Source organism: Cygnus olor, chromosome 10 (assembly GCF_009769625.2).
Source record: "Cygnus olor isolate bCygOlo1 chromosome 10, bCygOlo1.pri.v2, whole genome shotgun sequence".
In the NCBI taxonomy this organism is placed as follows: Eukaryota; Metazoa; Chordata; class Aves; order Anseriformes; family Anatidae; genus Cygnus; species Cygnus olor.
The window spans coordinates 15,751,960-15,770,222 of record NC_049178.1 but is presented as its reverse complement, the minus strand read 5'-3'; the positions used below and the strand labels follow the sequence as shown (position 1 = coordinate 15,770,222).

General features: G+C 42.5%; 1 protein-coding gene across 19 annotated transcripts in view; it reads left to right on the top strand.

Annotated features, from left to right (window-relative positions):
• Positions 1-18,263, top strand: part of MAGI1 (membrane associated guanylate kinase, WW and PDZ domain containing 1) — a 324,538-nt gene that overhangs the window by 151,652 nt on the left and 154,623 nt on the right. For all 19 annotated transcript variants that reach the window (XM_040568203.1, XM_040568215.1, XM_040568198.1 and 16 more), the window contains one exon: positions 5,757-5,873. In XM_040568203.1, coding sequence (XP_040424137.1) covers positions 5,757-5,873 — 117 coding nt within the window. The remainder of the gene's footprint in view (positions 1-5,756; positions 5,874-18,263) is intronic.

The window sequence follows — 18,263 nt, the reverse complement described above, 5'->3', positions numbered from 1 at the left end:
AGGGTTGATGCCAGCACTGCTCTTGTGTAAAGTGTTGTATGGAAGAGTTTTAAGTGGTTTCTGCTTCCCAGGAGCCCTGTCTGCCCCCTGTATCCAGTAAGAATTTAACAATGTGGTTGGAAGTTGTCTTTAGTTACTTCATTAATATTTTACCATTTATCAAAACAAAACCAAACAAAAAAACCCACCTGTACCCCAAACCCAAACAACAACTAGCTAGGTAGTGGTGTTTGTTTTAAAGAGGGTGATGGGTTTAAGAGTAGCTTAGGTTAATACACTTTATAATATAAGGGGAGCTGATTTGGCTGCCAGTATAGATGAGTTTCTGTTGAGTCCCGTTTGCTGGCAGAGCAGCAGCCGTGGAGGCAGGAGCACGGTTTGAGCCACCCAGCCCAGGAGGTCACTCAAGTGAGTTTGCAAGTCCCCTCACTGCTTTGCAAAACGTGAGCTGCAGGTTCTCTGTTCACACCTCTAAGCAAGTTATTTTGATTTTTATTATTTTATTTTATTTTGATTTTTTGTTATTAATCTTTTTTAATTATCTGCAGTTCTGCATTTGGTTGGCACTGTTCTGTTCTTGTGCGACAAAGATAGCTTACTAATGGCTGCTAAATATCTTCAGATAGAGATCTTCAGATGAAAGACACCATGTTATAATCGGGGGTTTATACTGCAAATCCAACATGTGCAATCTTTGTGTCTTTCAAAAATGGAATCCTTCCCTCAATGTAGACATCAGGCGGCAAGAGAGAGTCTTAATCCAGATGACTCTGTTGCACTCTTATCCCTTTAGCAAGGCCTTTAACCTTTGATTGCTTCATGGTCCTGTTGTTTTGAAATGGTCTTTGTCCGCCCACAGAGAATCGCTCGCTAAAGATGCCTCTAAGTGGAGATCCCTACAAGAAAAGGGGGCTTCTGCTGCAATTCAGGAATGGAAAATGCATTTTTCCAGTTCAGATGCAATCAGCCACTGTGAATGTGGCAATCGGTAGCCTTTCCACAGAAGGGTAAAGCTAAAATATTTACTGCTGCAAACCTTCTTAGGGGAATGTAATATAGGTCAGAGACCACTGTGTCCCGGGCCTGACCCTGATCCATCGTGGCACACGCATCCATGGGCTCTGCCAGACTACAGCTATTTATCAGGATTAGCTCTGACCATCTCAACGCACAAATGGGATAAAAACAGCTGCAGTAATTAATGTAAACGTAAACTGAGAAACGCCAGTTTCCAAATGCATAAAACATGAGTTCAAAATATATCCTCGGCATATACATATTGCGCAGCTCTGGCATAGGCTGCCTACCAGCTGGCAGGAAGGTGCTGTCAGCCTGGCGATGTTCACTCGCAGCTTTTCGCTGGGAAAAATAGCAGCTTTTGCTTGGTCACTTATGCAGTCTGCTCTCCTTATTGGAAGGCTGTATTTTGATAAAGCAAGAAGCTTTCAGCCCCCCGGGTCTGTGTGCTGCTCGCTGGCGGCGGTGCTCTGGAGGAGACGGATGTGCTCCTGCAGCAAAGGCAGCGCTGGGTGATGGCGTGTGCAGCTTGCTCCCCTGCAGAAACCGGGAATTGCAGTAACAGGAGGCAGAGCAGAATTCAAAGCGTAGTTCCTCTGGTGACTTGAGTACTGGGTATCTGCTGGAGGACAAGTGTGTGACAGAGCATTGAGGGTTTGAGAGAAGTGTATGTAGAAACAGTCGATATTTTTCATTAATCACAGAAACATTTAGGTTATATATGTATGTATATCTCTTCACACAATTGACCAGCACCTTTTTATTGTTTCTCAGAAAACTACGTGTCAGCAGTATCAGCTCTTTCCACGGGAGATGTTTTGTTTCCCCCTTGGGGTTAGTTTTTGTTACTGAGATATTAGTATGGTGCAATGGTTTGGGAGGATGATTGATGTGCTCTGAAATGCGCTATTATAATTAAGTATAATTGAGAAAAATGGCCATACAGTAAGTTGCCTTTGTTTCATGCAAGGGAAAGAAGGGTTCAGGTAATAAGGTGGAAACATCTCAGCTTTGGAGTAGTCTACAGTGGGGAGAGAGCAGGGGAAACTTGTTTCTCTTATAAAGAAAGGCACTGCTTTTGTTGTTAAAAATGTTAAAAAATGGGGTTAAAAATGTTTCAGCAACAAAAATCAATCTTGCAACATGTTGTAATTCTTCAATTTCAAAGTATGATTTTTGCTGAAGTTAGTAGGGAAGGTTTTTTATTTATTTATTTTTAAATGTCTGATTTTCTGAAACTGCCCAATTTTGATTACAGAAAAGACACGTTAGTTTTTCTGTGGGCAAATAAATGCATTTCCAGCATGAATTTCCGGTGGCATTTCCTGCATTTCCAACAGCAGGAAGGTTGGATGTTAAGATCTGTCTCCTCTGGATTGCATCTTTTGTTGGTCTGCTGTTATCGCTGTAGGATCTCCTTACACGTGCTTATCAGAGAAGAAAAGGAAGGTTCTCCAAAGAGCAAATGTAAGATCCAATCTCCTTGAAAACAGAGGAGTGTTTGAAAGTGTATTATCCTTTCAGTTAGCACAGCTCATCTCTAAGGAAACTGAAGCCAGGTGTATTCTTAGCACAACTTATGCATGGAATCAGATTTTGCAAAGGGAGGACGTCTGCATGAAGGCAGATGGTGCTGGGCACCTGCCTTCCCACCCAGCCTGGTGCTGGTTGGCGCAGGGGCAGAAGCCATCGGCGGGTGAGACGTGTTGGCAAAGGGAGCGGTGGCGGGGGATGCCCTTCAAGTATGAGTTTTACTGCTGCACTTTGCACATGGGAGGTTGCAGAGATGTCACGGGCACGTCTTTCTGTTTCTCAGGGATTGCAGGGTTTTATATTTTAGGCTCTAGAAAAAAAAAAAATCAGACTTTTAAAACTTGAGTTTAGCGTTAGAATCTGCTCAAGAATGCCAAGATCAAGCACGTGCCCTTTCACGGCTGAGCAGATTTTTGGAAAAGATAGTCAGGGTGGACTGCGACACTTCAAATGGTAGAGGATCCCACGTGTTCCATGGTGTGGGTCCTTTTGACGGCTTTCTGTGTGGGGTTAGTTTCTGTGAGCTCGTTTTCCTCTTCCATGCTCTGGATTGGATTGTATGGGGTGAGCTTGGTTTTGCGCACGGCTGGGGTCTCAGCAGCTGCTGAGCCAAGCTAGTCAGGGCTGCAGGAAGCCTTTTTTCCATCTGGAATTTTCTGGAATTTAATAACAAAAATGTGACCCTTTTTTTCCCTTTTTCCCTTCTTTTTCTCTTTTTATCTTTTCCCCTTTTTTTCCTCCCTATTTCAAGTAAATGTAATAGAACTGGGCGTCGCTGTGAGCTCCCTGAGGGGATGAGCGTGCAAGCGTTGCTGTAGCCCCTGTTTTTGCAATGCCATTTGGCTGGCACATCGGTGACTCAGCTGGGAGATCCCAGCTACTGCATAACCACGTAGCCAAACTTCCTAGTGGGGGCCGTAATAGGCTGAGATGCTCGATGGAATAGGCACAGAGGGAAGATAAAGGCAGATATCATCAGTAAATTGCATGCTTTTTGTAGTCAAACAAGCCTATCTCAGCAGAGCTTTTTCACCTCTAGACATTATTGTGACATAAATCATTGAATCATGAATCACACAGTATTTCAGGAGAGAGCCTAAATTATAACATGCAGCTCAGTGCTTAATTCCTTCCCCTGCAACGTGTCCAAGGTGCTTGTCATGTTTGTTTGTTTTTAGCTATGAGTAACTACCTTGTCTTACTATCGTGTGCAGAGAAAAATATGAACCGTTCAACGGAAAGATAAAGTGGTTTATTATTTCGGAGGGTGCTCCTTTTCATGCCTTATCTCTCTGGAGTCAAAAGACTTGGTATCAAATCAAACACCTGGAGTTTGGAAGGTCAGATCTGAAATATGAAAACTTTAACCCACAGTCTTACGTGGGAAACCGTTTTTATTTTTGTTTTAAATATAGTAACCAGAGACTGCTCTTGGAGTGGGGGTCGTTGCTTGGGGTAAGTCAGGAGGTATGACGAGCCAGCTTTATCGGCCTTTATTTCAGTTTTGTTGTTTCAGCCATTTCTGTAATGAGCATCTTGGTCGTAAAATTTTTGCTTCTTGTTAGGAAAGGGGCTGCTGCTTAAACCTGCCTTCCTGTCTTCCTTCCTTCCTGCCGTCCTTCAATTAAAAAAAAAAATAATGTCTGGAGAATGTACGTACAAAAAAATACAAATCACCTGTATTTCTTTTTTTAGAGTTTAACTCAGTTTTTCAAATTAGTTTTCTTTTGTTGTTTGTATGCTTGTTTTTAACCTGATGTTACTGTTCAAAAGTTGCAGATCCTCATTACTCAGGCTGCTCCTGCCCATTTCATTCAGTGGCCTGCACTATTTTCCTCATTAGCCTGGTGCCGCTGCTGCCTCCCAGCCCCGCTGTCCAGCCGCACTGCGTTGCAGTATTATCATTCTTGATTTGTTTTGCAGTGGTTCCTAGAGGCTCCAGCCAGGAATCTGCAAAAGTAACGTTAAGTGCAGTGTCAACAAATATTGAGATGGCCTCTGCATTACATATTCACAATCCAATAAAAAAATGATCATGCAAACTGTAAAAGACCGTATTAACAGCTGTAGGGGTTCACCCCGAGGTCCATGTAGCCCAGTGTTGTAGCTCAGTCTGTGCCCTTAAACAAGATGCCTAGGAAAGAAAAGGAACTGGGAAAGATGTTTGATATTTCCCCACTTCCAAGATACTCCCAGCTACCAGCAATTCATTTTCAGCTCAAGGGATTTCCTACAATTTATGCAACCCTCCTGCAATGGGTCCATCTTCTGTGTCCTTTCCAGGTCTCCCCTTTAAGCCCCTCTATAAGCTTCTTGCACCCACGGTGCAGATCTGCCTCAGCCTGTGAGAGCTACTTTTCCACTCCTTATTTTAAGAACAAAAGGGTTTCTATCCCCATTCTCTGTAGGTTTATGTGGGATTGGTTTTGCTTTTCAGTCAAATTAATGTCAGCGTTATTTCAGTTTTGGAAATATTTCATTTCTGGGAAAAGACTTCATTAAGTTGCTCCAGTTCATATGTTCTGCTACAAGAAAAGATTTGGTGTTGAATGTTCATTTACAACGAAGTCTTGCTTTTTTTGGTTGTTGTTGTTTTTAGCTCATCTGTCTTTATTCTCACATATTTATGGAAGTGTTCAAAGCTGAGTGGGGAAACAAATTCAAGTGAGAAGTGTTGGATATTATTCTGTTGGTTTTTAAGAACTTTGGGTGCTCTTAACTCCTTCAGTCATTTCCCAACTCACGCTGCGTGCAGGGGTAGGTAGCAGTGCAAAGTACAGCTCATCTTTGATTTTGTGCCATGTTTGGCTGTGTTAGTACCTCTAATGGGAGCAGTCTTTCCTTTCCATCTCCCTGCCCAGCTCCCTCTCCAGTGAGTTGCAAAAACAATCCTCTACCTTTATTATCTTTCATCTCTTTCACGTCATCTGTCTTTCTCCATTTGCTCAGACAAATAAGTGATAAAAGGGAATCATGATCTGTTTAGCACCACAGGAAGAAAGATGCGTTACGAGGCAAGAGAGACCTCTTGTTTACAGCGAGTTATTTTTGGTAATTAGCCATTTGTAGAGGAAGATGAGCCTCCGCTCGTAAAGTCAGCATGCCATAATTTAGGGGACTCTGAATGGAAGCCTAACATTTGCCTGAATTGGAAATGTTAATTGTGTGCATTTAGAAATAAATAAATGGCTGTGTTTTCTTTGCAGGAAGCAGACTGAACAAAGACCTGAGACATTATCTCAACCAGAGGTTTCAGAAAGGATCGCCGGATCACGATCTACAGCAGACTATTAGAGATAACCTTTATCGCCATGCTGTGCCTTGTAAGTAACAAAACACTGACCTGGTGGATTACATGGAGTGGAATTTTAATTGGTTTATTTATTTATTCATTTATTTGTGGATTTATTTATCAGAGGCAGCCTTTGTGTGGTGGTGTGCACAGCTCAGTTTTCAGATAGGACAAACTTGCACGTGTGACAGCAGAAAGGGTTGAGATAGGGTTGACAGGGAAACCAGTTCATCCTTGTATTCGGCTTTTGTGATGACCTTTTTGGAACAGTGGATGCTCTGATACACGGCTGTAATGCTGCTCTACTGCAAAAAAAAAAAAAGATTTTAAAAAAGAGTACTTGGCTTAGAAAGTGTTCATTAGTATCATTATGGTGCATGTTTCTCTATTGTTTTGAAACCGATGAATAAAAGCGGCTTTTTTATATTTATTTTGTTAGCAAAACTTTATTTCTGATGCTTATTTAAGGTGTGAAATGGAACAGCATTTTGTGGCTGGGTCACACTGAAAGAGGGCACTGCCACTGTTGGAAGGTCATCTTCAGTTCGCGTAGGCGGTAAGCAGCAAAAGTGAAGCTAAGAAGGAAATGCTCTTTTTCACCCAGAAACGAGCTAGTAGGAAAACAGAGAAGTTTAGAGAGTGATAAACTTTAGAAGTTCAGAAGCTTTACCCAAAATCAGTCTGTGCTTAGCTTTTGGGGAAGATGCACAAAAAGTGGAAAAAGATCCTATTTCATCGCACCATTCTCCAACCTCTAGAAGAGGATATTGAAAACAAAAGGTTTTTTGCTTGGACCTTGATGAGCTCTGAAGATAATGGCATGCCTTTCAGATCAGGCTTGGCTAAGAGCTAGTAAACTCTTAGTTATAGCATGCTGAATTGAGCAGCAAAACATTTTTAAGCTTTCTATCTCTATGTGAATCAGAGGTTGTTTATATTGGAAGACTTGTATAAATATTGAATAATGATGTTGTCACTCAAAAATCAGTATTTACCAACAAATACCACATAATGATAGGTAAAGTAATAGCTGTTTTCAATCTAAGTGTTGCACACGGGAGAACTGTGTAGGGCCACAGTTAGAATTGTGTGGTAATGCTGATAGATGTTGATTCTTCAAATGGCAGATGTTGTATATCGCTGTTGAGTTCGTTCTCGTTTTATCAGTGGAAAGCATGGACCAAATTACTTCTAAAGTGCTGTGCGTGGACGTAAAGAATAAATATGGATTATTATTTTCTATTGAATACTTCCATTTTCCATTTTGTTAACATGAAATATGATTAGTTTTCAGTCATCTGACTTGCCTGGCTGCAGGTTTTTAAGGTATAATGGGGAAAGTGCCTTCTAGGAAAACGCATGTGGTGTGAAAGGCTCGGTAGATGCAATGTCTTAATGCTAACGTCCTTCTGCCTATGTGTTACATCCCAATTTCTAATTTCTGAAGCAGCAAATAAAGCAAATGAGTGAAGTACTGTGGATGCATTTTGTGTGTTACCAAGGTTACATTTTGAAATGCTTTCCATTGATTCTATTCTCTGATTTATTGAACTTGATGGTGAGCTAAACTGTTTGGACTCGCTAAAGACTTTTGATTTAAAGTTAAGACCGGTGAAAGCGATTGCTGCCTCCTGGAAATAGGAGGAGGAGGAGGTTTGTGTTGCTGGTGTGTTAATAAGAACATCAGTACTCATGTTCCGTTTATGAAACAAATGGAAAATCTGAGAAGTGGAGTTCGGTTACCGTGTGTCTTCATACTTGCTGAGTTGTAAAGCAGGTAACATTTAATTTTCTCTTCGTGTACCGTGGGGATGGTATTAGTGGTAGCTTTTAAGAATGATGCTAATATTCATGTGTGAATTTGAATGAGACGACTGCACGCATGGTGGGTTGGAATGCTTTACAGGTCTGGAGATTAATCTAGCTGTACACTCATTTTTATTCCTTGGTGCACGTGACCAGTAAATCCAGAGCCCTGGACCAATCTCTAGTGCTAATGGATTATGAAGTCTTGTATTTGGGAAATGGAATTCTCTGCTGATTATGTGGTAAACACGAACAAGAACACAAGGTCACTTGGACTGAGCGTGCTTGGCCTGCCAGCTGCTTTTTGTTGCACTAATAGAAGTGCTAAATGAAGTGATAATTACTAAATGCAACATAAAGAAAGGCAATGTTAACCTGTTCTTCCCCCAAAATTCCCCAAAAATAGTTAGGATCCCCCGTGGTTCAGCTCTCACTCACTTGGTCGAGGCTGGGATTCAGGTCCATGGGCTGCAGGCTCCCGCACAGCCTATTATAGCAGAGTTGATTAGGAGTTAGCCGTGTTCCATGGAGAGCAACTTCAGTTGCTCTCATCGAATTGGGACGATGTGAGCATTGCCTAGATGGATGACACAGGTACAGGCTTCTGAGAGAGCAGGCAACTTCACCGCTAAACACAGGAGCTGTCTGTAAAGAAACGAGAGATAGGAATGCACCCAAAGGGGAATTATTATTGAAAGAAGTAGGTGGACTGCACAGTTATTTTTGCAAGCTGAAGTCGTAAAGAGACATCTGCAAATGCATGTATTAGCTCAGATGGGAAGCACCACGCAGTCCTGCCCTAGCTCTGGCCAGCCTCAGCAGTCGTCCCTCTGCCCTCCAGCACGCTTCCTCCAGCCCGTCACACACTCAGCTCCCTGCTCCCCATCACGCTGAGTTTTCCTGCAAAGATCTGTAGTAAACAACAGCTGTGACAAGCTTCCAGGTGGCCTCCAGGTTTGGTGTTTGTGCCATCCTCAGTGCTCTGCTCTTGCTATCACACCACACCCACGGGCTTATTTACAGACACAAAGCATTCTTCTCTGGGTTTTACAACTTCAGCATCGTAATCTAGGACTCCGAGTAAGGAAGAGAGGCAGGACATGTTTATGTATTGGGATGGTGCAGAGACACTAATGAAGCCATGCATTTACAATGCACACGTCTTTGAAACAGCGCAGTTCAGACACTGAGCTAGCTTTTATTTTAGCTAAACCAACCGTGTGCCATTTCCTCCACTTTCTTCCTGATGCTCTCATTTCACTGTTGACTTTACATGCTGGGTCTTGAGACTTTTTAATAGTATTTTTGTCTTCTGCTTAAAGAAATCAGCACCTCAAACTTCAGCAAAGCTTTTTTCTTTATGTGTTCAAATATCAGTTCTCATTCCTAGCACATAGGATCCATTGTCAAGACCAGAAAAAACCCCTCAAAGACATCGTCCAGATTAGCAAGATGTTAGGGCAGGCTCTCGCTGTCCCCTTGGCCTCGTTTCGTTTTGAAGCACCACATTTTTCCAGTTTTCTGACGTGCCTAATGTAGACCACCAGAAATAATGCTCTGTTTGTGGGCTAGTTAACGGCTCCATTGAGCTTGGAGTAGACTGTGACTTGGCAACGGTGTCACGATTACCGACTGGCCATGACTACACCAGAAGTGCTTTGGCTGACGCTGAGACTTTGCCCACGGCTTTTTTTTAGTGTGGATTTCACTTAGGCTGGCGAAGTTGAGCTGGAAGAAACCCTGAGGACAAACGGGCAGGTCTGCTGACTGCGTGGGGTGACGGAGCCCACCCGTGCTAAGAGAGGCTGATGGGATTTGCGTCCCACATGGCATGGGGCAGGCTGAGGGGCCAGGAGGTGCAGCGTGTTGACATCCTACCTTTCGCTTTCACAAAGTGTTTCTAGAAGCAGAACTCCTCAAAATCGCATTGGTGTACGTGAAGATTTGCTTAGTGGAAAATGTGATTAGCTGGAAGTGCATGTAAGAATATATCCGTGCTACTGCATCCGAAATAGGTGTTTCCACGTCGCCTTACCTTGGGATATCTGTGCAGTAGTGTTAATTGAGAAAGAGATGGGATGACAGCTTCCTTTCATGTCCTGGTGCAGCAGCGTGTCTAAAGCACCGTTCACAGAAGGCTGAACAGACAGGATTATCTTCCTCATTTTGAAATGATGGTAGAGGGCATCTGTTTAAAATAAACAAGCAGCACTGGCCATTTGTCCTAGATGCTTCTTCTCAACAACTTGACAGCGGTTTTCCCAGTGTCTGAAGAAGAACCTGAGATTATTTCCATAAAAGCTTATCCGTGTGTGTGTTTGGGGGTGGAGGGGGTTCCACCTGAGCACCTTTACTTGATTCTCCATTTGCTGGACTCCTCAGTGACGTGCACAGACAGCTATGGTGGGCCTGGTATCTGCACCCTAACTTGCCAAAGCAGTGCTCCCGGTGCAGGCATGACTAAAACAACAGACCCCTATTCAAGTATATTCTGCATTTGTCTTATTTCAGTATGGTGCAATTATTATTATTATTTTTTTTGCTTGGCTGCGGTCATCAAAACTCAGGGAAAAGCAAGGTCTTTTTGATGGTTGATGAAACAGGAACGACATAATGCGTAGCCCAGAGTTAAGTCTTAGATGTCAGCCTAGACATTCTGTAGCTACCTTTTTCTTTTATTTTTCTTCCCAAAGTTGACGTTTAAAACCTCGAGAGGTCATCATTCAACAGTTGATTCACTTTCCCAAAACAAGTATATGCCCTGGGATTAATTGGCTGGAGAGCTTAGTGTTCGAGAGATACTGCTTTCGTTTCTGCTGCCTGTTCTCTCGCCTTCCCAGAGTTTGATCTGTTCCCGTGTCTTCAATTACAGCCATTGTGGTTAGTCTTAGAGGGGAGCATGGAGCAAAATGGGAAGGAACGGATAAAAAAATCAATAGTGTAAGTGTTGAGTGATCTGTAAGGAGGCTCAGAAAAAAGCAGTGACTGCCAGGCGCCTGGTTGGCCCGAGCTCTCTCACACTTTGGGGGGAACTTTGAGATTTTTTATTCCAAGTGATTGCTGGTGCAAAGGGAATGTGTCCTGCTAAGGAGAGCCGACAAGACTGACCCGGGTAACTTCATGGTATTTATAGGAAAGACTTTAGTAAGTGGATGTAGAACTTATTAACTGGAGTAAATGTTTTCATGGATAATTAAAATACCGAAGGGTAGTTCAGATGCTCCAGGAGCTGGATAAGCTGTTACATGCATAACCCACGTCATCTGCAACTAACAGAGGACCACTTACCACTGGGTTCCCCACAAGGATTTCCGAACTTGTTAATGAATTGATAGGAAGACATGCAAACCAGCTTACAGGTACTATTTCTCTTTAGAATATTGGGTATAACAGAATATCAATACAAGGGAAAAATCATTGAAGTGAGGCAAAAAGACCTTTATGTTGCAAGCACACGTGCTTTTACACGTGGGGATATTTGAGTCACAATTTTGAAGTTATTTTTGGTTGCTAATTTTTATTAAGGATAAACAGAATCACTGACAGTGCACATTATTTTTCTTTGCAGGCAATAAATCATCAGTTTATGTAAACAAATGTTCTTTGAATTCTCAAAAGCTCTACAGAACTGCAGCCGTATTTATTATCCAAGTACCTTTTGTTGCAGTTCCCTTCCTAGAAGTGTAATTCTGCTTTTGTAATGAGAAAAAGTTGCAGTGTCCATGAAATATTAATTTGAAAGCACACACTGATAAGGTGATGAGCGGTGGGCTGATCTTTTCCTGCCACAGGAAGAGCAATTAATTGTTTTACAAGATCTGTGTGAGCAGAAAGTTTGAAATGTTTTTAAAATAGAACCCTTATCACTAGGGTGCAACGTACAGGTACTGGCGTTATGTGAAGATCATTTTTCTCAAGAACGCTTCCTTGTCAGTTATCTAACTCTGAAGAATGAGCAAGATTTTCCGTGCCAGCTAATATGCACAAATTTATTTTTTCCCTTTTATTTTCATCAGGGAATGTATCTTGGGTACAACTAGTGGGTTTAGAAAATTCTTGTAGCTGTGTTCCCGGGAGCGCAGAATCGAGTCCCTTGCAGTTTCCAGCGTTACGATTATATCACAAGTTAGTGAACCAGGTGTGTTTTCACTTTTGAGAGAGAAAAATGCCCTGCTTTGAACAATAGGACCAATATATCTGTAGTTCAGTTCCTTTCTATACACAGTCATTTCTGTTTAATCTAGGAGACTTCATACCCTTTTTTTTTTTTTTCCATCTGGTGTGTCCTTTTAGATCAATAGTTCATTTTGTGCCAGTGGAACTATTTGGTATGTTGTTTTTTTTTTTTACATTTGGAAATAAAAGCACTTATGATAGCAAATATTGCTCCATCTGCTTACCCATTTGTGAGGAATAGCTTTTTGTATTTCGCTGTACACCCGGTTGAAATTGCATGAGGCACCAGAGAACAGTACAAAGCAGAAGAGCTCAGCCTTATAGGCTCTCCCATGCTGTTTGCCAAAGGAGATTTGGGTAAGAAGTGTGGGAAGAGATTACATGGCTAGTTTTCTTTGTTTTCTTTGTTAGTCCCCAATGTACTTGATTTCACATTTTTTTTTTCATTGCGGTTGCCTTGTACTACAGAAAAGCATCTGTGAGTGGGCATTTAGGTAGTGCAAACGAAGTCTGTGCGTATGATTTAAAATGGGAAGGTTTCTAAGGTTGTGAGTCTCCTGGAAAGCTTGAGAGTAAATCAGAGGTGAAAGCAGGTACTGCTGTTGGGAGGTTGAAGGGGTGGAGATGAGTCACCCCAGATTATTCACTTCAAAACCCTCTCCATCCTGCCATAGTTTCATTCACCATCACAATTTAAACTATAGAAGAGGAGAACTGCAATATCTCCAAAAGTCACGGAATGAGGATCTGCTGAAGAGTGTGTGGTCAAAGGTGACGAGTGTCCTTTTATCTACATTTTTATGTGATGTCCTAGTGTTCTGCTTAAATCTCTTGTGATGGCTGCAAAATCCCAGCAGTTGATTTCATAAACCAAGCAGTTTAATTTCTTTTCAACTACTCCTATGTATCTGCTCACAGTTTACAGTGTATTGATTGTAGTACAAGCCAACAGAATGAGTTTTCCAGGCAAAGTGAGCAGTTTAGAATTAGGAAAAATCAAACGTATACCTATTCTTGAACCTGTTCTTCCACTCACAGTTGTGTTTGGGATGCACACCTCATATTTCATTTTTAACTCTCCAGAAGACAGTCACCGTCGCTCTATATAGGTATGTTTGTACTTGGGTGTGTTGATTTGTGTGGTTGTTTCATGGGTATGAAAGTCTCATGCTTCCTTAGTTAAAGATGTCAGTACTTTTTTTTCCTAAAAAAAGGACGCTTGAAAGTCCCGTCTATATGATATTATTCTGGTCCAATTCAGTACCGGCAATTTAATGTGGCCCAAAACAGTGGCATGCCAGAGGAGGAAATGCCTGCGTGATTGCCAGTCACATATATTGCTACCGTGACGGTCTCCGAGCCTAGGAGAGAATGGCAGACGCAAACTCCTGATGGTTTTGGGAGAGCAATGGCAGATGCAGACTCCTGATGATTTTGGTGGTGAATGTGGTCTTGCTGCGTTTCATCTTCAAACAATTACCTTTTTTTTTTTGTTAACATTACCATGCTTCTTCACATAAAGTGCGCTGTATTTGTTCTCTAATCCTTTCTCTGTTTATTTCAGCAGAGAGGAGATTAGCTGTGTGAGCATTTATAAAACTGTTTAGCTTCTGCTAGCTGGTTTTCTTTGGGGACAGTCATACCCAGTATCTTCACTAGGAATAACTCTGTAAATTAATCTGCATTGATTTTATTTTATTTTTTAGCTCCCAGTAGGAAGGCAGAAAAAAAAATAGAACAAATATTTCTAGTTCTACCCCTATTGTAGGAGAAATAAATCTTTCCTATTAGTCATAACAGTCTAGATATATCCTTCATTTATAATGTCCTCTTGAATAATTAGAGCTGTGAGTTATGAAGACAAGATTCCTGGGTCATTGCCAGAACAGATTTGTTTAAGGGGGACACTAGTTCCCTGAATTCCTTTCACAGGGCTTTGTAATGTCCCAGGCTGCTCTTAATTACTGATTTAAGAGGGAATACGTCTGTTTCACTGAGAATTGTGAAAATTATTATTTAAATGGAAATGTTTAATAAATGACTCTTCGAAAGGCTAATGTATCTCCAGAATGAGAGATGTATCACTGAGTAATCAGGTAGATAGTGGTCTGGCAGTTCTACTTGCAGGGTCGTTTTGGAGCTGAAGGTAGAGGAAAACATCAGACCCTTGGAAAGCATTAGCTGCCATTGAGTTATTTTATTCTTCATCATTCATTCCTTACCTGCACTTCTTTAAATTTCAGGTTTAACACTTCATTTATGAATTAAAAAATAAATAAAACTACTGCAAACAGATTCTGGTGTTACTCAAGGGGGGTCTGTAGGAAGAAGCAGGATCTGCTGTTGGATAAACTGATAATTTCATTTATATCTCAGACCATCATGGCATTCTACTAGTGCCACTACAGTATGTTCCTTTAAAGCTGCTTGCCATATGCTAAAATATGCAGGTAATTCTTGCAGTATGAGGAATTTGAACTTGTGCACCTCAGAACCGAGGGGCTGGGCAGGTGATGGAGGAAGGAGGAACTCCAAATTAAGAAGCTGTTCCGGCAAACTCTTCCCTGAATACGTGAGGAGGTGGCTATTTATAAACGCAGCATTACCGTCTCCTGCTGTTCACAGGTCTTGAATTAGTCAGGAAAAGCTTGAAACTGGATATCGTGGTTCTTTTAATTTACCTGTTAGTTTTACAGCCCTTACCGCCATCTTCTTTCATGTTTTTCCAAGCTATGGGGTGGTTGGTTTTTGTTTGGTTGGTTTTGTTTTGGGGGCTGGGGTGGTACCGCATGAGATCCGCAAGTTGTGCTTAGATTGTGAGGTCAGTTTCAGCTCTCCTAATTCTAGGCGTGTAAGGGTTTGAGAAAAGCAGACGTGCAAGAGAGTCGAGGGGAACCCAGCAGGACACTGAATGGCGGTGCACAAGTAGGAAGGCTGTACTCAGCAGCGGGGCAGAGCTGAACCCGGGTCTTCCAGGAATAAAAGAAACCTATAACGTTCATAAACAGCATTCCCATTTTTGTATTCCTGTAATTAAAATATGTATACACATTGCTATCTCAGGCTCCTGCAGTCCCCTGCTCAGCACACTGCGTTTTCTGGAAGGGAGCGGCTGACAAGATGTGATCGTGCCGCTCCCGTGTAACTAACCACAGCGGAGGATCACACTGACAGACAGTCTGTAAATTGCCCACATTACAGAGCATTGATGATACCATTAAAATGGTAAATTTAATATTATAGTACTATTAGATTTCTCCCTCATTAACTCTGATCTGATAAACAACCTCCGGCATATTTTGAAGGTAATAGTCACCTTACAGTCACTACTACCTCCTCGCTATCTGACATTTCAAGCTCCTATAGATTTATAGTTCGTCTGTCATCTAATCTGTACTTACTGTTTTATTTTTTTCTTTGAACTTGTGCTTACAAGCAGAACCTTTCTTAGAGGGCCCTGGGCGTGCAATTAACACTTCACAACAAGAATAAAGTCATCCTAAATTCCATTCCTGGGATTTAGGACAAAATCAGTTTCAGAAGAAAAATGAACCCGATGTTCAGGCAAGCCAAACGTGAGCCTCCGAGGTATTTTAGTACCAGGCACTTGGCGTAAGGGTTGGCACAGGGTAATGCTGGTAGCAGTGGTTGTGTTCTTGGCTCTTGCAGACAGGAATCAGGGGAGCCTCTGCGAAATGTTGCTGGAGAATGAAGATGGTGAGGAGGAGACCAGGTGGGCGCTGTGGCAGGGGCTGTGATAGATGCCAGGCAGAGCAGCCCTGCCTCTGCGTGCCAGGGACTTGGAAAAGCTCAAGACACTTTATTCAGCTGTGTCCACCCAGCACAGATGACTTCCATTCCCAAATGTTAATCCTCGAGTAGGAAAACCCATGAGCCACAGCCTAACAAAGTACCCCCAGCTCCTCCCGCCCGGCAGGGAGGCTTCCTTGGAGGTATCGCTCGCCTCTGTGTTTTCCTAAGTGAGTCACACTTTATTTAGAGTGCTGTCTCAAGGAGGAGGTGGTTGTTATACATCACCTATCAGAATGTAAAAGTGGAAAGCGACGCCGAAACACTGACCCTTAATCTGAAGTGCACCATCTGTGTTTTATTTCCACATCTTGCTGAGTTTACAGTTATTTGAATTCACAGTTTGTTCCCCATTTGCTGTTCCCACATGGTAAGTGAATTGGATCCAAAACGCTCTGATGAAAGATTGAGAAGTCTGTTGGAGAGGTTTGTTCCTACCTACAAGAGTGCTCTATCTCACACTTCTTCCGTCCCGCGAGTTAAATCCCAGCTGTAAAACCATGTCTCAAGATGGTCTTGTTCCATGGTGGGAAGCTGGGGTTACTGTAAGGACAGGCTCCTTTCCCCATCCAGAAGTGATTTATGATTTGTCTTTGGCTTTCTGCACGAGAAAAGGTACAAAGTTCACTCATATCCGACTGAGTATTTGCTTTACTGTTTCTGTAAATTTGCATCAATGTTTATCTGGTGGTGTTTGGCATTGGAGCACCGCTCTTACTGAATATTATTTTTATTTGTTGATATGAGTCAAAGTGTTTGATGCTAAAATAAGTCTGGATGTAATGTAATGAAGGGAGCTGTAATTACCATTCTTAGAGTTTTCTTGCTAGAGCTTCGAGTTACTCTGATTTTAAAATGTACAAACAGCTCAAAACCAGGTTGAATTTCATTTTTTCTCCTTTGTTTCTATTTTTTTCTACTGACAGCAACCATTTTCTAAAGACATAACCAACTTAAAAAAAGATATAAAATTTAAACATGTCACATTTCAAAAGCAAGCCATCAAAATGCTGAAGGCTGTATAAACTTAAATACCTTCTTTGGCTTTTGCTGTAGACCACACAGGCTCTGAGAAATTGATTACTCTGGTGCTCGAAGGAGCTTTCATGATACAGAAACAGAGGTTTGCATTCAATTTCTTTCTGTGTGGGGGACTCTTTTTTTTTTGGATAGAGAAAAAGCCTTTAAACCTCAGATTAAAAATAAGTCATTTCATTGTTTCCTTTTTATCCCCCTGCTAAATCTTATGAAAGAGTTTTCATAAATGATTGGGGCACTGCGTCTCTGAATAAATGTAAAATGCTCCGTTTCTTTCTTTTTTTTTTTTTAATAAAGAAGCATTTATTTATATTTTGGAATGTCCCAGTTAGCTGCTCCCTCACTTGTGCGGAAATTTTTGTTTTGTGGATGTGAAGAGGAGGCAAGGAATTAAGTTATATATTTTCTTTTTGCAGTCTTGAAATTTACAGTATCCAGCATTGTAAACTCATGATTATGAAAGGCTTTAGACTTCCCACGGAGACTGTGGGCTGACCAGACACGCAACCAAGACCAGCCTCAGACCCGTGGAGGCGGTTGCGGAAAGACAGGGAAGGCAGCTCCTGAGCAAACAATTCTCATTTGTTCTCTTTAGGCAAGAGACTCGATGGGCCAGCACCTTTGTCCAGGTGGCATTTTCATGGGGATGCTCGTGTCCCCGTAGGAATGGGACTGTGGTATATTCTGACAGTCAGGCCGGCCTCCTGTTTGCGTGGGTCCATTTCCCTCACAGAAGTACTACGAGTCTCGCTGTCTCTCGGTGGCACCTTGTCCCTCGAGGGTCGGGTACTTGTGCCTGAGCAGCCGCAGGATTTGCGCCGTTGGGTTTGGTGCCGCAGTGGATGTTTTCTCCTCATGTTTCCTGGCCCTGATGTGCCGTGTACTCTAAACCCGGGACTTGTTGCCTGCGTCTCCACCCGTACCGAGCTGCTTTGCAAACCGTGGCTCGTACGGTTCAAAACACCCACTTCTTGGAGCAGCAAGGGCTGGGCCCACGGTTCCCAAACCCTGTCCCATGGGAGCAGCTGCCCGGACTGTTCCCACAGCATCCCACAGCACCTCCTGTGTGGTCCTCAGGACCCACAGGAGCCCCTGTTGATGCAGCTGGGGGAGCAGGTTTCCACGTGAGGCTGTCCTCCCCCGGGGTTTCGGTGCTGCCTCTGAGCAATCCTGTCCTCCGAGATACGTGGAAAGCGTCCAAGACGGACACCTGCTGGCTCTGAAGCAGTCAAGTGCTTCTTCCAAAGTAATTTTTGGCCCCTGTTCTTGATGTTCGCTTTCAAAAAGATGCAGGCATGTGTGTTGGCTCTAAAAGAAAGGGGGGAAAAAAAAATCCTTGTTACTGTCACTGAAATTCCCTGCAGATTTAAAAGGAAGATGAAAGTCGGTGCTTTAAGAGAAACTCGAAGCCCTTGGGACAAGCACAGTGGAAGCCAGAGAGATGCTCTGTGTTTTTGTCTGATTGCTTGCAAAAATGAGTGCCGTATCTCCTACGGAGGGAGACAGCTACAAATACGTGTTCACATCGTTCCCCCATTCCTGCGCCTTGCAAAGTAGGACAATACCATTTTGCACTTCCCTGGGCACGTTC